The 22105-nt window shown below is 37.4% G+C and overlaps 1 protein-coding gene across 2 annotated transcripts; it reads right to left on the bottom strand.

Moving 5' to 3' along the window:
• Positions 1–903: 903 nt before the first annotated feature.
• On the bottom strand, positions 904–20130 carry upf3a (UPF3A regulator of nonsense mediated mRNA decay). Of its 2 annotated transcripts, XM_088914482.1 has the most exons (11): positions 19804–20130; positions 16200–16306; positions 14178–14284; positions 13677–13775; positions 13322–13432; positions 12421–12476; positions 11672–11830; positions 10571–10722; positions 9086–9380; positions 4362–4439; positions 904–2030 (listed from the first exon to the last, which is right to left on the bottom strand). In XM_088914482.1, the coding sequence occupies exons 1-11, from the start codon at positions 20128–20130 to the stop codon at positions 1866–1868; spliced, it is 1656 nt and encodes a 551-aa protein (XP_088770608.1). In that variant the 3' UTR covers positions 904–1865. The 2 variants fall into 2 exon arrangements, with proteins under 2 accessions (XP_088770608.1, XP_088770609.1); XM_088914483.1 differs by lacking the exon at positions 4362–4439 and having other exon boundaries at positions 19804–19960.
• Positions 20131–22105: the final 1975 nt, after the last annotated feature.

Below are 22105 nucleotides of genomic sequence, written 5' to 3'. Positions count from 1 at the left end.
GCAATCCCCGCATAACATCTGCGATCAATTCAGCCCATCAAGGTCTAAGTGCATTCATTTGAGATGCTTTGCTGTAGTCACTTGGGGTTTTTGTCTATTCTTGGGGTTGGGTGACTTTCATTTTTTTCCTGCACAGAAAATAATTTGCTTAGTGAGATTTAAATCTGTGGTTTGTCTTGTTATGATTTTCTACTTCCTTTCTACTTCCTTCTACTCTGCTTTCCCGATTAATTCCTTGGTTGTATTGGCTAAATGTTTTGGGTCACTGCCATGCTGCAAGGTGTAGTACACCCCAATAGGTGTGGAAGCATTTTCCTTTACATAATCAGCAAAAAGGTTGCTGTCAACTTTATAATTCATGATGCTGCTGCTTCCATCATTAGTTACATCAGTAATCAATAATCATTAATCAATAACGATTAGTGGGCCAGGTCCAGGGGCAGTTATGCCAATACTGCATATGCAGCAGTAATGAGAGTCTGAAAGAGCAAGGTAGTTTAGTGATGGAAGATGTCAGTCCTGCTTATGTAAGAAACTTGTGCTTGTGCTTGAAGAAGCTGCTTCACAGACACCAGGTTCCTTAAGACTAAGCCAGGCAACAGAGGTGGATGGGCAAAAACGATACTTTGAATAATTAATTTTTTTGGAATTTATCATGCATATAGCTAAGAACACATATCAGGCTTTAAATGGTAACACTGAGATCAATAATTACAAATCAGAATACTCCATTAAAATTCTTATTTGCAACTTATATAGAGTGACTTCCTTTTAAGACACCTACGTATGGTAGTACATTTAGTAGTACAATTCTTAATGGGCTGCAATAGCACATTGTATTTAAGGTATTGCTTATTCGAACGAAAAAGAATGCAGGTTTCACTGATAAGAAAAAAAAGATCCTTTTAAAATTGTGTAACGTACTATTTTTATTAACAGAAAATGATCTACACTAAGTAGAAAACAAGAGTTTTGACTTGCAGTTGCAGTACACTTGTGATATTTTGATGAAACAAAAAAATAAGAGACAAATATTTTGTTCTTACAGTATTAGCTTGAGTGCAATGCTGGTCGTTTGCATTTTTCAATTTGCCAGATACAACTTTATGTACGCACACACATGACCATTAAATACAAATATACTCTGAAAAAAATGTATATTAGAGTATTTTATACAAAATGTGAACAAGAGTAACATTTAAAAGATTGCACAAAGGAAAATAAATTCCTTCAGAAAACAAAGTAAATAGAAACATTTTTTAAAACATTTTAAAATAGACCCTAAGATAATGTTTTAACAATATATTGTAAATACTCTATTTAGTGATGCAATGACATCACATTTATTTTGAAATACAGACTTCCACCATAAATATTTGTGATATTTATAATTTTTACACATATTCTATATTGTCAAACAGAATCAGCTACCATACACTGCAAAATACATTTGCAAAAACATCTTACTAGATGATAGGAGTATCAGCTTTACCCCATTATCAGGTAACAGATATTTTAAATGTGCATTTGTTTATATAAAATATTCTTATAACATTGTACATATATAAATAAACATTGATCAGGCAGTGACATCTGTCTGGTATTACACTCAAACACAGCTGCACTATTGCATTCACAGCTGCTCAATACATCGCATTCATATACTGCAGACTTCAGAAATGCAATTTTCCATATACAGATTTTTTTTATGTTAGAATACAAAGGAAATAGACAAAAAAAAACTGTGCCATGTTGAACTGAATCTACGCTGCCCATGAAACACTTCAGGCCAGTTTTTTTTTTTTAAAGACATACTGTAGTTCTCCCTTCTGAGCCGTGCAGAGCGGAACAGTCTATAAGCCTGGCTACTCATCCTCACCCTTTTCTGACCTGGTTCCTGTTGCTGCCTCATACTTCCTCTCGCCGGCACTCTCCGGAGAGTTGCTGGAGCAGTCATACGCTTTCCCCCCTGACCCCATTCGTGTTCGGCTGCGCGCCCCTGGCTGGTAGAGCTGCATAGCAGGGCGGTCCTGTTTGAAACAAGTTGTAGATGGAGAGGAAGAAAGAGAAGAGACGCACTCGATCATAAAAAAAAAACACCCACGCTAGACCACATGGTTAGTACTTAATCGGCTGAGCAAGAAAAAAAAAATCTTCTTTAATTTTAACTCCTACACATAGCGTAAGGTGATTTCGCTGCTTACGTACATATTTGTACATTTTACTCTCTTGATGTGATCACTCCTGTCAGCATCTATCGCTGTCAGTCTGTGTACTGTTTTTTACATTTTAAATTGCTTACCAGCCATCTTCTCTGCTGTAATTGTATTATTATTTTTTATTTTGAACAGTCCTATAAACACCACATGAAAAGAAACTCAAATTTTAAACTCCCTGTATAATTTCACGGAAGATTTTTGCAAGACAAAACCTCCCCCCCCACCCAAGCTTGCCTAATGGGGACTATGGAAATGAAAGCATTCAGTTTGTGGATAAAGACATACACAAGAGGGCATTTCAATAAATACGGTAACAAGATTTTTCATGGTTGGACATGAGTTGCCCCAGTGTGTTTAAATACTGTAACATTACCATCTGCTTCATCCAAAGCCAATGGGACTGCGCCACCAGCTGGTGGTGATGTTACCTATCTGTTTATACGTGGCTGGCTAAACTGTGCTAACATGGTCAAATACCGAAGTGGGCATCGTGATTCGGTTTCGGCCAGTGAAGAGTACAACCCTGGCAGAATTTTCCTGTCAAATTATTACAGACCCTGTGCCTGGCTGGGGGAACAGGAATGCTCATGATAATAGCAACAGATTGAGCAGGAGTCTGAGTGTCTAAGCACCTCTTCCAGAATGGTATATACAGTATCTTCCACAATTAAGGCCTGATAAGGGCAGACAATGAAACATGCCGTCATTGTACATAAACTTAGTATTTGCCTTGCTAATTATCAACTATCAGAAAATCACAAATCCTCCTGGATGAAACTCTCACTGCCTCTGTCTTTAACATGTTACCATGGAAACATAGTGTACTTCCTGCAGTACACTACTATAGGAGTTGAAATGTACATGAATTATGTGACACTGCAGTGGAAATCAGTAGTTATGGCATGGATACCTCTGTAGTCCCCTCCTACGAAAACAATTTCATAGGCAAGGAGGTCCTTGAGAATTATATTCTGGGAACTGTGATTTCCTTTGATGGGCTGACATGGTGAAGGCTGAGCACGACCATTACCTGCTGAACTAGTTGCAAGAAACGGTCCATCAAAAATGGGTGTCATATTGATTCACCATAATGCTAGGCCACACACTGCTGATGGTGAAAACTACCTGCACGTGAATATGGCATTATAAGAGATAGGTGCAGATCTGTCTAACTTATAGCCCAGAATTACAGCCAATGATTTCCATCTTATCCATCTCAAGAAGCCAGGAGAGCACAGAAGGCAGCAAAGTCTTGGTTTCAGCTGCTAGACATGGATTTCTACTTCTCTAACTTCAGTACACTGTTTCGCAGTGGGTCACATGCCTGCACAGGTCTGGATATATGTTGTATACTACTGCCTTATTATTGGTTACACCTTATGCTATGCGTAATTACATTACCATGATATGGTATGAGCTCTTGTTACCTAATTTATTGAAACCCTCATACATCTGCCAAAAGTAGCATCAGTTTTAGAGCCACAGATCATGTATTTTTATGCAAGATGTCACTCAATGTATTTTTTCCTATTTCACAATGTAGTTAAAAATGTCAAATGATGCAAATGCCGTGTTTATTGACAGCAAAAGACATTAATACAATTTTATATTTAGACTGAAGGATTTGAAGTGAAATATTGAAAAAGGATTAGCAAAACATGCTTGAAAAATATTACGATTTACTAAACCATTTTGAAACATTTATATCTTTTTATGGGACACAAATGTGAAGGCTAAGCTAAGATAATCAATCCACCAGCATCTTATGTACCAATTTCCATAACAGTGAACGCAGCACTGAATGAACACTGGTTTTGATCCACTGTCCAGGCTATGAATTCTCTCTTCTTCCAGTGATCCCAAGAAAATTATTTGTAGCTGTGTCGTCTCGTCTAAAATACATTTTCCTTCCATAAGGATAATTACAATTTCTCTCTAAAAACATGAATTGACCACCTTTTTAGGGAATATCCAGTTCTTTTCTAGAGTTTTTCAAAGATTAAATAAAAAAGGACTAATGCTCGCTTTGCATTGTTGGTTTTCTTTTGCTGTCAAAATTGGGCATTTTCCTGGATGGAGCCTCCCCTTGACGCTGTACAACATTCCCTCCCCTGGGTAGAAAGGCTCAAAAGCTAGCTGTACCTTCGCTGGCAGAGCCCCTCCTATCACGTCACGCCCCTCTGAATGGGAGGTCCTTTTCTCTTGGTGCACTAACACAGACTGAGAAACATGTTCCTTCAATCACTTTTCAGCCCAAGGAAGCCATAGCTTGATTCCAGCTAATCGCCGTATTTACGATTGGTTGAAAGTGAATGTACAACTTCAAAAACACGAGGCAGGATGGAAGAAGATGTAAGGCCATGAGCCTCAGGAGAACTGAACTCTTCCATAAGTCACTTTATAAGCTTGATTTTAGTACAGAAATTCATGAAATGGTGAACTGTCCTGATAAAACAACAACTACTTTTATCTATTGATTTTCAGGCACAGTCATAAAGCTTATAACTCAGAAGCTGTGAAATCTACAGCAAAGATCAAATAGAAATGGCTGAACAATAAAAAGAACATAATATTTAAGGCCAAAAATCAGCCTTCATTTTTTGGGCGATAACATTTTTTCATATGTGTTTGTAGTTAATCTATTTTGGTTTAACTTAAATCGAACTGGTGTAAGAAATCAAGTGTTTTGCTGTGCAAATAATAAGGCATAATTAATTTGATCATATTGTACAATCAGCATCATGGACTTCATCAGTGCTGATCTTCCTGCATTATAAACAGCTATTGCAATAACACTGCAGTTCTTGTCCTCAATATTTCTGTAAAGGAGAAGCAATGTCTATCAAAAAAACAAATAATGACATACCATTGTGATGAGCAAAGGTATAATATTTTGTTGGATACATAAAAAACTAGCAGTTCCTCTAATTTAGGGAAATTAGAAAGTTTTGAGAAAGCAAATTGATTCTTACATAGTCCCCATGCACACTACAGTACCTAGTCACTGGTACAAGGATAAAGTCAAACATTTATAATGGAGAAAAAGTACAGTGTGGTGAAAAAGTACATCCCATTACAATTTAATAATAATAATAATAATAATAATAATAAACTTTATTTTACATAGCGCCTTTAAAGGTGGCTTCTCAGAGTGCTTTACAGAATGAACACAACAATAAATAAAAAGAATACACAAGATAAAACACAATTAAAATATACAGAGGAGACTGTGGAAAGTGGTATTAAGTATAGTAGGAGCAGAGGGGTAAAGAATGGAACCAGTTAAGTTAAAGGCTCTTCTAAAGAAGAAGGTTTTGAGTCTGGATTCGAAGGAGTTTAGAGAAGGTGACTCTCTGATAACCTTGGGGAGAGAGTTCCATAACTTAGGGGCATAACATGAGAAGGCCCTGTCACCCATAGAATGAAGACGGGCTTGGGGGACAGTTAGGAGACCAGAATTAGAAGAGCGTAGGTTGCGTAGAGGTGGGGAGTAGGACGATAATAGTTCAGACAGGTACTGAGGTGCCAAGCCATGCAGAGCCTTATAGGTGAGCATGAGGATTTTAAAGTCCACACGGAATTTGACAGGAAGTCAGTGCAAGGACTCCAGGATAGATGTGAACACTTGCACTAGACCTGGTCAGGAGTCTGGCTACCGAATTGTGGACATACTGCAGTTTGTTCAATGTAGATTTAGATACCCCAGCGAGTAGAGCATTACAGTAGTCAATTTGGGAAAACACTAATGTGTTGATCAGTTTTTTAGCCACGGTTAGTGATAACATAGGGCGTAGTCTAGTGATATTGCTGAGTTGAAAAAAAGACGTTTTGACAATATGCTGCATATGTGGGTCGAATGTTAAGCCAGAATCGAATATCACCCCAAGCTTTTTCAATTTAGATTGAAGCTCAAGTACAGAACTATCTACAGATAGGGTTACAGGATTGGCTTTACAAAGTTGATGGGGGGTGCCCATAAACATGACTTTAGTCTTGTCACAGTTAAGATGAAGGAAATTTTGAGTCATCCAAGTTTTTATGTCAAAGATGCATTTAGATAGAATAGAGACAGCCACATCAGTGTCAGGTTTGGTATGGATGTATATTTGAGTATCATCAGCATAGAAATGATAGCTGAGGCCATGTGATCTTAAAAGCTGACCAAGTGGAAACATGTAAATGCTGAAGAGCAAGGGGCCCAGTATTGAGCACTGAGGAACACCAGACTTAACAAGACCACTTTCAGACCTGTACCCATTAAGAGAGACAAAGTGTCAGTGATCAGTGAGGTAAGATTTGAACCATCTGAGAGTGTCAGAAACTCCAAACATGGTCTCAAGACGAGAAAGTAAGATGTTATGGTCAACAGTATCAAAAGCAGCACTGAGATCAAGAAGGATGAGTATAGAGAGAGAACCAGAATCAGAAGCTATTAGAAGATCGTTAGTGACTTTGACCAGGGCAGTTTCTGTGCTGTGAAGTTTACGGAAGCCAGATTGGAGGGGTTCGAAAAGGTTATTTGTCATGAGGTGGTTATGTAACAGTGTGTGACAGTATGTGACAGTGTGTTCTAGAATTTTTGTAAGAAAGGGTAAGTTGGAGATGGGAACGAAAATTGTTTAGATTGTCGAGAGCCATGTTAGGCTTTCTGGGCACGGGGGTAATGGCAGCAGTTTTGAGGACTGCTGGTACAATGCCAGTGCTCAAGGATTAATTTATAATATTAAGGACAATGGGACAGAGAGAAGAGAAACAGCACTGAAATAAAGTGGTTGGAATGGGATCTAAAATAGATGTTGTGGGTTTCATGTATGTAACTAGTTCATTGAGGGATGCTGAGTCAATAAGAGAGAAGTTGGAGAGAAGGGAACCAGAAATTGGATAAGGAGGGAAGAGTATGGAAATGATATGCATAGTGGAGAGAATGTGGTGTCGGATGTTGTCAATCTTGGAAGTAAAGAAATCTAAGAATGTGTTGCAAAGTTGCGATGAGGCAGGTAATGTGGTGGGGCAGGTTATGGTATAACATATTTAGACCTATTTGACCTTCACCTAGTCCTCATCAAGTCGAAATATTAAATAAAACTAACTTCATTTGACAAATACCACTAAAATTTTTCCTCTGTTATTATTTATTGTATTTAAAAATAAAATCAGCCAGCATTCATTCTCTTTGTGTGAAAAAGTAAGCTCTACCACCTCAAGTAATAGGGTGTGTAGAATCAGCTGCACATGTACAAATGATTAGTTGATCATCAGATGGAAGTTATTCCATCTGCATAAAAAATCAGAAACTTTGTCAGTTTCGTCTTACACACTCAGGTTTGTAGTAACACATCGTGCCCAGATAAAAAATCAGTGAACTTTAGGGAAAAAAATATTGCTGATATTATTATCAGTCTGTGAAGTGTTATAAGGCCATTTCCAAAGTTATGTAGTCCATCGTTCCATGGTAAGATAGATAATCTACAAACGGAGAAAAGTCAAGACCGTTGCCAATCTACCCAGGAGTGACTGTCCTACCAAATTCTCTATGTATGTATGTGGATCTGACAGTATGACACTCCTAGAGGTCTAAAAGAACCCCAAGAGTACATCCAAGGATCTACAGACCTCTCTCACTGGGGTAAATGTCAGAGTTCATGAGTCCACTATCAGGAAAAGTTCAAACAAGAATTGCTTTCATAGAAGGACAGCCAGGAGGAAAGCTGTGTTCTCCAAGAACACCGCTGCACGGCTTACTTTTTTAAAACAGCACTTGAATGGCGACCAAGACTTCTGTAACCAAGATGAGTCAAAAGTGGAGTTGTTTGGCCATAAAGCAAGACATCAGGTTTGGTGAAAACCAAACACTGTCTTTGACCAGAGGAACGTCATACCTGTTGGGGTCATGGTTTGGGTCTGCTTTACTGCCTAGGGAACTGGACACCTTACTATAATTTAATCTACCATGAATTCCACTGCATACTAGAGTATTCTAGAGGACAAGTTAAAACAGTTCTGACAGTTAAAACTGAAACGAAAGTGAATTATGTAACAGGACAATGGTCCAAAACACAAGCACAAGCAAATCTACAATACAATGGCTCAAAAAGAAATAAATCCAGACCTAAATCCCATAAAGATGCTGTGGTGGGACCTAAAGAGAGCTGTGCATACAGGAAAGCCCTCAAACATCACAGAGATGAAGCAGTTTTGTAAGGAGGAGTGGAACAGAATACCACCCAGGTGATGTGAGAGACTGATCAACTCTCACAGGAAAAAAATGTTATAATACATTAATTATTTTAATTATAATAAATGAATTACAATATAAATTATTCATTTAGTTATTGCTGCTTAAGTGTTTGCCACAAGTTACTGGATCAAGGGGTGCACTTACTTTTTCACACCAAAAGAGAGAATGCTGGCTGTTTTTTAAATAAATAATGACAAAGCAGAATTTTTGTGTGTTATTTGTGAAATGACGTTAGTTTTATCTACTAACTTGGTGAGGACTTGGTGAAAGTCAAATATGACTAAATATGTTAAATCATAAAATATTAAGGGAGTGTACTTACTTTTTCACCACAGTGTATTTTAAAAGTATCACTTAACTCTATCAGGACGTATCTTAAGACTTAGCTGAACTATTTCAACTTATTATGTTGATCTAACATACCCAAACACCAGCATATGCTTGCTATTGCTACTAACATGATTCAGCGTTCATTTCATGAGCAGCATTAACAATCCGGAATTCTGCATGCTCAAATAATGGTTCTTATCACAATTAAATGTTAAGTATTTAATGAATCAAGATCTGTATTCATACTCTTTAGTGAAAACAATGAATGATGCTTTTCAGCACAGCCCGATTTCCTCACCTTGTTGCGAATGCGTTCTTTCCTGGACCCAATGTCATCAGTCCGGTCATCTTTCCCCAGTTTTTCTCCCAGGTCGCTGCAGTAAGAGTAGCTGCTGTGGCCCTCTTTCTTCGCTCGATCCTGGCAGTATCCTTTGCCCCACTTGATCTCTTCCTTGCGCCTCATGAACTTGTCAAACTCGTAGTGGTGCCTCTGCCTTTTGCGCTCCTCATCCCGGCCTCTCTGTCTCTCGGGGTCCTTGTCTCTGAGCCTCCTCCCATACTCACGCTGATCTTTGTCACTCTCCGTCTGAGCTCTGAGTGGACATGACAGAAATGGTGATGAGGAAGATAATAGCTCCTTGCATTTATTTTGCTCTTTTCTTGCAAAATGACCTCAAAGTGCTTTACATATAGGAGGTGACCCACTTCCCTTAAAGGGGAACTGCGGTCCCAGTTTCTCAGGCCAATTATTAAATCTTGGTAACAAACTAAATTAACTGAAGGCATTGTAAAATTTTACAAATTCCGCATTAAGCAGAAAATTGTGAAAGTACTGTATGGTCACCATGTTGTCACAAGCCACTGGTCTCACCATGTGCAAAAGCGAGAGTTTGCATGAATTGTGATGTGATATGGCCCTTCCTGCTCACTAGTCACTGTGATGACTAACTTGTGCGATGTACGAGTGAATAAGTACAGGATGTGCAGCAGACATTTCACCACAGAAATGTTCCAACATGATTTACGTGCAGAGTTAACAAGAAAGTAGTATTTGTCGGCTCAACATTAAAAACAATATTTCTATTGGATTAAAAGACAATCCTGCGTGTTTACAATAAAATAGGGCCTTGTTTTGTTGCCTCATTCTGAATCACAGACAATGATGGAAATATGGTGCTGCACATACCTATAAATGTAATTGATTTTGTGATATAAATTACAGGTTTTGCAAATTACTGTGTACATTTTAATTTCATTGCGTTTTGAAATGCACTCATCAACACTGATTCGTTCCAACCCCAAAATATAAAAAATAGCTTTGCAGGTCCCTTCTAAGTTAAATAAGTTACCTCTGTGCCACCTACTCCCCATCCTTTGACCCTGGGCCTCAAATTAAAACTTTTTTTCCTGAAATTTTACATTTTTTTTTCATTTTAAATAAAATTCACATAGTGTTAAAATACCTGAATGAAAAATATATTTAATGCATGACACTTCAGATAATAAAGACAGAATTCTAAGAGTTTTGCTTCTGTTTAAAATGTGTTAGTACTTGTCTTACTTCAAAATGATTAATTATGTTTAGAATTAAAATTGTAATATAAGAAAGGGTACAGACAACAGGAGTCTGTTCAGCCCATCCTAGCTCATTTGGTTGCAAATGAATACTAAAGGATTCAGGTCTTCATTAAACACTTTAAAAACCCACCTTCTTAGCATTGCACATAAAAGACACTATACCTTATTACGTAAGTTACATAATAACACTGAATGTGTTTCTTACTTGTCTCTTGACTCTTTGTCCAAATGTTTAACTTTTATGTGTCCAGATAAAGACACTTTATCCCATTTGCTATTCTCCGTATCACCACTGTCTCCTTTTTCCTTCAGTCTGTTGGAATCCAGGTCATCATCTTTCTCAGGCTTCTTAAGGAGCTGAAATTAAAACACATTAAAAGTCATAACCAATCATTACCCACTGTTTAAAATGTTCCCCATAAATGTTGTATTTGAGGCTTCATTTCATGTTAATAGTAATATTCTGTATGCAATAATATGAATATGTTATTGAAAAAAAAGGTCATGAGGGTTTGTTCAAACTGGGGAATAAATGAACATTCATGGCTCTTAAAATAATGGACATAATTTGAAACATTAAGAAGAAATGCGTTCATGAATGTGCACATGCAAAGGCGGTTTACATAACACAGATTTACCAGTTTAGCACTGCCTTTTAACCACAAGCAACCAAGCAGAACAGGCCACCATGAGATCACTAACTCAACTGGGCATCACAGAAAAACCACAAATACAGTACAGTCCACAGGCACCTAACATTGTGACTGTCCAGCACTAGGCTGCACGATTTTCAATAAATACAGATTATAGCTGCCTCCATATTAGACAAGAGTAAAGATTTTTAATAAATCTCACTGCGTAACAATAGGGCATGCACATACAGAAGAAATGGAGAGGATTGCTGAGGTCCGGGTAAGGCAAAATCATTATTTTACAAGTAGAGAACTAATATAATGGCACATTATGCCAATCCAAGTTTCAAGAGTTTCTCTCTTGATGGTAATCTTGCAGCAAAGCATAAAGTGATCTGTGCTCCCTTGATCTTTAAACCCTACACGCTTATCCTGATACGTAAAGGGTCTCCCAGGACCTTCTGCTTCAGTGGTATGAATTGTTTTTCAACTCTGCCAGCCCGGTTTATTATTAATACTGTAAATCAAACATCAGTGTGAGACAAGGAGGAGAACTCCACAGCGCCAGGAATGAGCAAACATTCCACCGTCATTTGTGTAACTTTTGCTTTGCCTTTTCACCACAGGCAAAAACAACGTGGTGGAGTTGTACAGCAGCCAAGAAAAGGCGAGACCTTGATCTTAATTTCCTTCTCGGCCAGCTTCTTCTGCTTGTCCGCTTCCTTCCGCCGGCGCCTCTCTTCCTCCCGGCGCTTCCTCTTCTCTTCCTCCCGCAGGCGCTTCTTCTCCAGCTCCCTGCGCCGCCGCTCCTCTCTCTTCTCCTCCCGGATCCGCTGCAAACAAGGACTTTGGCTGTTGAAAATTACGCCGGCGCAAGGTTCGCTGCCCATAGCTACAATACCTCCTCTTGTGGATTTATTCAAGATTGGGGTTTACACTCCATGTTATAATGTTACTGCGGTGTGAGATCACTCTTAGGAAGGGCACGACTAAGACCACAGTGTCTAAACTATCTATTTGACTTCAATGTACTGTAACTACAGTCCCACAGGCACTCAAACTGGCATTTTAAGCAGGAGTAGCAAGTTCAAACAAGCATCCTCACCTGTGGACAGGCCAGTCACACAGTTCTGGATATTAATGATCTATTTGACCACTTCAGACTACAATAATTACATATTATATTTAAACTAAACATATTAATGAGGTCGTCTTTAATTATGCAAAAATACAATTGAAATTTGATTATACAATACCTTTTTTTTATTTGAACGACTTCACTTTAAAAACAGCAACATTGCTTTCAGATATTTGATACTCAATTCAATTCTCAGGTTGTAATTGTCAATTACAATCCAGTTTTCCAGTTTCTAATCCAGTTTTCAGACTGTTTTTACGGATAAGGAAAGCAGCATGTTCCTACCTGTTTCTCTAGTTTCTTGTTTTTTATGTATTCCAGAAGTGGTGTTGTTCTTTTGGCTGTAAAATAAATGTTTTAAAAAATGAAATAAAATGTGCTTTTTGTTGGCAGGAAGGAATCAATCGGTGCAGTGCAAGGTAAGTCCTTTATTTTATAATACTGTGACACCCAGTTAGAAATAATGACAGCAATGTATGCTAATTGTAGAAAAAAATAGTACAATAGTACAATGTGTGACAAATATATAGAAATCAACTGAACACTAGTTCAGTTCTGATGACTAATATTTTACATTTACAATTATTGCTGGAAACATTGCACAACCTAAATTCCAAGCATGACACATACTCTCCCTTAATCTGACATGAAACACTCCTAATTAAAAGTACCATCAATCTTCCTGAATTATATCTTTGTTGTCTTTTCAGAAGCATACAACATTTCATCATATTTACTAGTACCCATCCAAACATCCATACATTATCAGAAAACTGCTTATTCTTTTTGAGGATCATTGCAACCCAGAGCCTATCCAGGAATATAATTATTAATTAAATAATAATAATAATAATAATAATAATTGCTTACACTTATATAGCGCTTTCTGGACACTCCACTCAAAGTGCTTTACAGGTAATGGGGACTCCCCTCCACCACCACCAATGTGCAGCATCCACCAAAATATCTTTTCAGATATCAGATAAATATCTGCGCACATCCACAAAGGGATTTTCAGCTTTGAAAGGCAGGCCAGTCAAGGTTCTGTGTTGTCTGCCTTAATTATACATTCTCTTATGTAATAAGAAGGCTCTTGTGTTGTTAATAATCCATGACACCAACAACTCTACCAAGTTTTCTGATGTTTCTTCTTGGAGCATTCTGTAAGTCAAAGTAATCAATTTACCTATAAGCTCCCTTGTCTTTGCTTCTATTTCTCCAAGCAGTGTCTCAGGATTGGCAGTAGCCTTCTCTTCGTCACCACAACAGTTCTCCAGAAACTTTCTGTACTCAGGGTCTTAAAAAAGACAGCAGGGTTATTTTTGTAAGTAATAACAAATATCAGTAGTAAAGTTCAATGAATATTGCTTTTCGGTGGATGGATATTGTGAGCAACGTTTTTTTAGGAACCAGAGTACTGGTCTTTGCCAAGAATTCTTAAAAAGATCTGCTTTAAGACACCAGTGCAGGGAGTTAAAAACTGTTTTTGAGTGAGAACCGGCTATATACTGTATGATGGAGGAAAAAATAAGTATTGGTACCTTCTTCAATACTGCCAGCTTTTGCATCTTTCTTTTTGAGCTTCTTCTTTGCAATTTTTTGAAATGGGGCAAATTCTACAACCGCAGGATATTCCTGACCTAAATAAAAAAAGTATAATAGTTTGAAAAAGAAAACGCACTAATTCTACGATTTCTGTGTGAGTGAAACAAATTAATGATTTTTCTCTTCTCCCAGGTAGCAAAAAACCACTCTTGATTTTCATACCATTTCCCTACTGAATGTGTCAAGATGTTATCATTCCATCTCATTGTATTTTTGAGATGGAATGAAATTAAATTATAACATTTGCGTAAAGAGCTGCCAATATTTCTGGAAGATTCTTTTGTCTAGTATAAAAAATGAATATTCTCTTGCAGTTCAGCTATTGACATTTTTATGGCCAAATCAGTTTACATGGATCAAAGAAATGCTACCATGCAATACACATGTAGGGGACAGACACAATGGATTAACAACCTTATAATGAGGTAAAGGATTACCTTTGTTGTCTATGAAAACATATCCATCAAAACGGTCTCTGAACAGAACAATGTCCTCGGGGTTTTTAAAATTAATGTATGCTCTAGAAAAAAGGTGTGGGTAAAGGCTACAAGAAAAAAAGGTAAACATATTATTCATTCAGATTCTATAAAACATTATTTAGGCAAAACCATCTGAGCACTTCTTTCAGTTCTCACTGCTTTTTTGGGTTGAAATTTCAGTTTCTGAAACAGTTTGATTATGTTTGCACCTGAAAATAATATTAATAAATAAAGTTTTAATTAATTAATAAATAATATCATGCTTTTACAATTGACCTGTTTTATTAAATGTAATCTATATTTTAAGGTGAGTTACAGTACACTGTTCTTCTAAACCAGACTCAGAGCATTTGTGTTTTACTAAGTTTAAATAATGAGAGGCATTAAAATACTATACTGTAAATGAAATTAGCTTCAGATCTTACAAAATTTGAAAAAAACAGATTTATGTCATAGGCGTAAAAAATGGATGCAAAGGAGCAATTAATAGGTTTATTCCATGCTGAAGAGAGAAGAAAGAAAACACAACGTTTCGGCCGTGGAGCCTTCTTCAGGTGTGAGGGTTGCTCACACCTGAAGAAGGCTCCACGGCCGAAACGTTGTGTTTTCTTTCTTCTCTTTTCATCATGGAATAAACCTATTACTTCTTCCTCTGCAGCCTACGCATGCTGACGCAGCTACCCACCTGAACTAAAACAATGGATTGCACAAAATGCTATGACATATTTATTTTCAAACCCATTATCAACTTAAAGGAGGTTAAACACCATGGCTGTCCATTTTTTCAATGTACAAGTTCAATATCTCATACTTCTCCATGGCTGTACACCGTCTGCTTGTTTTTGAGCCAAAACTGTTTGAATCCTGACTAGTCACTGAATACATCTTTGAGCCAGTATGGGTCTTGTTGGGAATGTTTTTGTGTTGCCTTGTACTGGTTATTTAGCACCAAGCCAGAATTTGTTTAGTAGGTGATAGCTCCTATCTTAGTGTATGGGAGATGATATGACCAGAGCAAAGTCCAGGTCCCTCTGGGTGCAGGACAATCTCTATCTCACTACTTCGCTGATGCTTTAATCCAAAGTGACATAAATTTGCATCTATTGATATAGTTAGGTATTTAACAGGAACACCTCAAGTGTAGGATTGATAAGCAGCTTGCTCATATGTAGAACAGCAGTAGTATCTCACCGGGCATTTTAACCCACAACCTTCCAGTGATCAGTCCAGAAACCTGACCATTGCTCCACACCACTGGCCGAATCAGACATAACGATTCTGCCCATATGTGGTGCCTGCCCCTCACCACAGTTAGTCAGGAGTGGAATCCATCTGAATGCATTACTACTGCAAATTTTCCTGCCCTCAACATACGTTTGGCAATCCATGATTAATGCTAATTTTCTCTGGCTTTTCGTATCCACAGTCACAGGTACAAAAACACATAAACCAACCAAACCTGCCAAATACAATTCATGTTTTGTTAATTGACTGCAAATTAAGTAAATTATTTTTACTGAGAATGTATGAATATATACTGTAGTATATCTGGGGAAAAACTGAAAACAGAATCAATGCTTGCATTTTTAAGGCCTCTTAGTATTTTTTAACAGACTACTCATATGACTTTCATCAGTTATGAATTATAATTAGGCTAATTATTAAGTAGGATTATAATTTAAGTTTTAGAGATACCATTTTATAGTATACAATTTTGTTAAAACATTAAACCAAAGAAGCGAATCAAATACCAAGTGCATTATGACTGACTCATTGTAAAATACCATATGTCAGGATTTAATAGGAAAAAAATTGTTAGAATGATGTTTTAGGTCTAATTTTATATAGGTAAGCTATAATTACAACTTACGTCCTATACAATTGCATGGAACTTTATTGCAAGTTAACACAAATAAATCCTAAAAAGAAGCCAGAAAGACTGTCAATAACTAAATCCAGTCATTAGTTCTTTTATCTTACCTTTGATCAGCTGAGAAGAATTCAAAATAGTCATATGCAGGTAAAGGATTCAGTTGTTCTTCAAGCTGTTCCTTTGACAGATTTGGGGGTAATCGCCGAATAACTACCTGCAAAATATTGTAAGAGTAGTTTTTAAATTCAATAAACTTACAGGTAAACCTTAAACAGATGTTTAATCAAACTTGCTACTAAATGACATCTTGATGAGACTTTTGAGCCTTTCATACAATGGATGACATGATTATGGACCTGATTTTCAAAACCAAATAGGTTATTAAAGTCAAAAACAACACATACAGTTATTGAACCAGAGCTGGAAGAAGTAGCTTGTACAGAATGAGTGATTGCGTAACAATGGAAGTAGCCAGCACAAACATCATTGTTGTTTTCATTATTGTTATTATCAAGCACCACCTAGATTTCTGTTGTAACGCAAATAAACTATATTAATATTATTGTATGATTGTCTATATTTTTGTTTGGGTGGTGTTCTTTTGTTTTGCTCAAAATGTGTAAATGCAACATTTATGTGTAATGATAATTTAACAGAACATGAAATGACTACAAAGTTATTATTTTTGTTATTTAATTGATTTGTAAATAAATACTTTATGTACAGTGTGCTCTTTAGGTAGTATCTCTACATTGACACAGCTTCAAAAATATTAATTAAAAAACATGGAAAATACAATTAAAAGTAATAAATATTTATACTGAAAAATAGTTATTTAAGGTTATGTTATTTACTAGAAGTTTGGCTTTAATAGAATACATATTTTTACCACTTCCTATTTCTCTTTCTGTTTCAGTGGTACCTGGAACATACAGTCCAAATATTAAACTAATAATTACTTTCTGTGTGTAAAAAAGAAGCACAGACTCAGGAACTCTAAATATGATATATCTCTTTTCAATGCATTAACGTTTTCTTTTTTATCAAACATTCTGGCCTGCGTTCATTTTTTTTTTATAAAACCTAATATAGATATGTAAATATGTATATAAAGTGTCTGACTACAAGAATTTCAGTCACAACTTAAAGTGAATTGTGTATGTCTTGATCACATACTGTGTACACTTCTATACTTATTGTGACACTTTGAGGTGGCAGAGATGCCATAAAAGAGCTGAGAGAGACAAGGGAGAACTACAGGTCCCATGATTCCCCTCCCCCAGCTGACAATGAGGAGCAAAGGTCATCTGGGGCATAAACAAAAAGGAATACCTCAGCAGTCCTTTTCAATGCTGGGCTACAGATATTCCAGGACAGTCAGACAGAAGAGAATTTCAAGGAAAGTCCATATTTGCTGTTGGGACCTAACAATTAAATAGGGATAAGGGATTCTTATTACTTTAATTTTATTAAAACCCAAATACTTTTTTCCAGTATTTTTTGTATGTTCAAAGCGGACTAGCTGCCTGATTGATAGTATGTGACTGAAGAGTTTAGTTAGAGCTTTAATTACAGAGCTAGGCATTTGTTTCTTGTTTGGTCTGTGTGTCTATTGTGTGTATTTAAATACATCCTGCCAAGGTATCAAAACCTCCACTGCAACATCTTTTAACAGTAGAGGATGGAGTAAAAAGTGGTTGTTGAAATTCTACACAAAGCATGGACGGAACATCAGTCTCTGCCTGGACATCAAATTTGGTTGTATGTTCAATACCTAACTTTGTATTCAGAAATATAAGTTGTAAGAAAACAGGACAATAATCATTATGATGAAACAAAAAATTAATGGTCATGACAGTGTTTTTAACCATAAAAATGATAAATTCCTTATATTTAGACAGCACAGTATATTCCTACAGATCACAAAGCACTTAACATATACATGAGGTACTGTATATAGTAGTTCAAGTAGGTAGCTGTGTCAGCATGAGTAGGCTACAAAGGAACAGGTAAAGTTTGTGTCTCTTTTTTTTCTTTTCAGCATGGAATAAACCTTTACTTGTTCCTTCATAGGAGGTATATATACCCAGTCCATCCACCACTGAAGTGCAGCCACTTGGGTGACATGTGGCAGCCATTATGCGCCAACAGCCCATAATTCCCAGAATTAAGGACAGAAGTCAAATTGTGTAAAAACAAAGTGGAATTTATCCAGGACAATGGCTTCAGCCATGTTGGATAAAATGTTGAGAAGTTTAATGTAGGTGGATAGCATTGCTACCTCACAGAGCTGGGACCCTTGGATTAAAGTCCCGATCTAGGTTGCTATCTGTGTGGACTTTGTATGTTCTCACTGTGTTTGTGTGGGTTTCCTCTGGGTGTTCCAGTTTCCTCCCACAGTCCAAAGACACGTTAGTAGGTTAAGTGGCTTCTGGAAAAATTGGACCTGGGAAAAGTGAGTGTGAGCATGTCTGTGTCTGTGGGTGCCCTGCAAATGACTGGCTTCCTGTCCAGGGTGTATCCTGCCTTGCACCTGTAGCATGCCTGGATAGGCTCTGGCTCCCCCTCGTCCCTGTATTGGATGAAGCAGTTAGAAAATGGATAGTTTATTTTTATATCCTTCATGCTGATCTCTATTGTTGGCTACATGTTTTCCTGGTTGGATGAATTGAATCCCCACAAGAGGCTTACAGGAACACATGCAACAGTATGTTCAAGCAAAACATCCTAAAGTTAAGGGCGAAAGCAGGATTCTCTGAACCCAGGTTGTGGCTGCTGACTGCAGTAGTAGTATTAAGAATACAATGAAATAACACAAAAAAATGTTTGAACATCGTGATCCAAGAAATTCACCCTAATCTAAGATAATTATATTATACGCATGTTAACAGTAATGGATAGCCAATTTGTTTAACTGCGCTGTAGATTGGACATCTGAATTCGACATAAATGTAATATTAATAATGAAATAATACATAAATTGATCATGATAAATTAAATTCTAAAAATAATATTTTATTCCATACACGTAGTGTTCTTAGTTCCTATTTGTAGTATTTCTAAGCTCGGGTCCATAGGAGACATCAGTAACACCGTTTCCAAATCTTATCAAGGTCAGACCCAAGTTCCTCCATAAACACGAATTTCTTTAATGTTTTTCGGCTGCTTTCTAGATATCGTCGAAACGTCACGTAACAGCAGGCACTGTATATACAATATTATTTTTAAAAAAAAGCTTTTTCATTGATTAGTATTAGGCATCAACCTTTTTAGCTTGTGATCAATTAGTTAAAACGTTAGCTATTTAAATTGTACCGCACACCCCTTTCCTCTCATTTGTACAGTTAATTTACACGAACTGCTTGAATATTGCAAACAAATTTACTTCTAAAATAGTGAAAAGACCCACAATGAAGACCACTACGTTTACAGAAATCAGACACTGTTACGCCACGTAAACAGCTCGTTGGAAAAGCGTAAATATTTTTGAATGTAAATGACTCCGAAACGTCAGGTGTAACATGTTTATTATAGCATGTACAATGCGCATTTCAAACTGCTTTCTGAGTAACCAACTTCAGTTAACTTCAACATTTCTGCAGCACTGCGTGGCTGTTTCAAATGTATCGCTGTCTATGGTGCTGATCTCCGGCTTCACCTCCATGTCGGAAATCCAGCTGTGCAGCGCTTGAAACAAATTCGCAGCCTTACCTTTGTAAAGACTTCTTTTTTCTCTTCCTTGTGTTTCAAATTTGCCGGAACGGTATCCTGATCTCTCGGGAGGTCTCTAAACTGGATTTCGACAATCCTTCTTGCCCTGCCCCCGGTCGCCGGCTCTTTCTCCGACCTCATTTCTCCCTCTCCAGCCAGGGAGACGGGCCCGCTCGCGAGACTGCGGCCAAGCACCGCGAGTGTTGCGGTGGTTCCGGAGACAGCCTGTGCATCAGGAATAAGCTTTGTGCAGAATCGGTTACACGCAGGACCGAGCAGTGCTAGTGAAGTACGGGACTCGAGATTGAATAGTAATGTTTCATGCATCTTAAAATTGGGGTTACAGCATGTTTAGGGCGATTCTTTTAGAAGACGGTTCAAACGCACCTAAAGCGAACACCAAAGTATTTTAATTCCCATTTAGGGATTCAATGTTAAGATTTTCAAAATTAAACTCAGTAGTGCTACGTTGTATGTACGTTCCCATTGTTGGTTTAATTGCGCAAATCAAAGCACTTTATAAAATCAAATTACAAGGTCAGAAAGATGTCTAACAATTTTTGGTGCGGATATTCTCTCTAGAAAAACGGACTGATAAAGTTTGGTTGGAAATGATACTTGCTGTATTTTCCAACACGTATCATAAATGTACGTAATGTAATAATTGTTAAAGTGTAAAATATATTGTCATATTGTCAATGTCGGTGTTAATACTGTCAGTAAGTGCAAGTTTTACGTTGTTGTTGTTGTTGTTCTTTTTTATAAGCTACAATGCTACATAATTCTCGTCTTCATAGTCATTTAATAAGTTATTCTCAATTATCCAAACTGAACAATAGTGTATAATATCTATTAACTTTAAGCAATAGCAGCAATTAACGGGTTGGTAAAAAAGTTTCATGTCTACTACAGATTGTCCCCTGAGTAGTTAGTCACTTGTTGTTGACTCACTATTGCAACTCACAACTGGCAGCCCACTGAAGCTCAGCAGGTGTGAGCCTGGTTAGTACCTGGATAGGAGACTTCCTGGGAAATACTAAGGTTGCTGCTGGAATTGGTGTTAGTGGGGCCAGCAGGGGGCACTCACCATGCAGTCTATGTGGGTCCTAATACCCCAGTATAGTGACGGGGACACTATACTGTAAAAAGGCACTGTCCTTTGGATGAGATGTAAAACCAAGGTCCTGACTATCTGTGGTTGTTAAAAATCCCAGGGTGTTTCTTGAAAAGATTAGAGGTGTTACCCCACGTCCTGACCAAATTTCCCATTGGCCTTTACCAATCATGGCCTCCTAATAAACCCCATTTATGAAGTGGCTTCATGAATGGGGTTCTCCTCCCCATTGTTAGCTGATGCGTGGGGAGCACACTGTCTCATACTTGCTAATAAGTGTAAGGAATTATTATTGTTGCACAAACTACACATTAAAATTGGGCAGCAATAAATCTACGACGAATAAGATAACTCGTTATTTTCTGAAGAAAGTAACAGGAATAAACATCATATGAAGAGTGCTTTGTATTTATACATTTCACAGCTTTCTTTGTTGATAGTTCACCAGCAGATAGCGCACTTTCTTCTCCAGCAGAATTTCCCATTTCAATGGGTTCCCTACTATATACAATATAATACATTTTACAATCCTGAAATGAAATGAAAACAGCTTCAATTTTTCAGCTTCAGAAATATTTTTTTTAAGTTGACCACACAAGAATGGAGACAGAAACTGACAGTTAACTGACAAAATGAAGATGAGGTGGCATTCCTTAATATACAGTACCAGTCAAAAAGTTTGTTATCAAACAATATCAAGAAACTGGCCTACCAGGAAGAATTGCTGCAAAGAAACCATTGTTAAGAAACCAGAATAAGAGGAAGATACTTGCCTGGGCCAAAAAACACAAAAACTGGACATTTGAGGCCAGCTTCACGCAACCTCCTCTGAACAGTTGATGTTCAAACATCTGTACTTCTAGTTGCATTGAGCTCAGCTTGTATTTCAGGGGCAGTTAGTCTCCGGTTTCGCAGACTTGTGACTCTAATGAACGTATTCTGAAATTCTGAGGTCACCTTTGGCCTGCCTGGCCTTTTTCGGTCCTCATGAGTGCCAGTTTCTTCATATCGTTTGATAGTCTTGGCCACAGCAGTTACTGACACTTGAAAAGTTCTTGTAATTTGTCTTAAAGATTGACCTTCATTTCTTAAAGTAATTACAGACTGTCCTTTTTCCTTGCTTGCTGAGCATACAGTATTTTGCCATGTTCATTCAAGAATTACACATTTTTGCCCATGCTCCCTATA

Source organism: Atractosteus spatula, chromosome 4 (assembly GCF_055471065.1).
Source record: "Atractosteus spatula isolate fAtrSpa1 chromosome 4, fAtrSpa1.hap1, whole genome shotgun sequence".
Lineage (NCBI taxonomy): Eukaryota > Metazoa > Chordata > Actinopteri > Semionotiformes > Lepisosteidae > Atractosteus > Atractosteus spatula.
The sequence above is the reverse complement of the archived record's forward strand: the minus strand, read 5'-3'. Positions and strand labels throughout refer to the sequence as shown.

Bases quoted from the DNA above. Each gene is read 5' to 3' on its own strand.
- upf3a (XM_088914482.1), bottom strand. From the start codon at position 20,130: ATGCATGAAACATTACTATTCAATCTCGAGTCCCGTACTTCACTAGCA. The intron at 14,285-16,199 runs GTAAGATAAAAG...TTTTTCTTGTAG, and splicing joins TTCTTCTCAGCTGATCAAAG to CCTTTACCCACACCTTTTTT. The intron at 13,776-14,177 runs GTAATCCTTTAC...TTTTTTATTTAG, and splicing joins TGTTTTCATAGACAACAAAG to GTCAGGAATATCCTGCGGTT.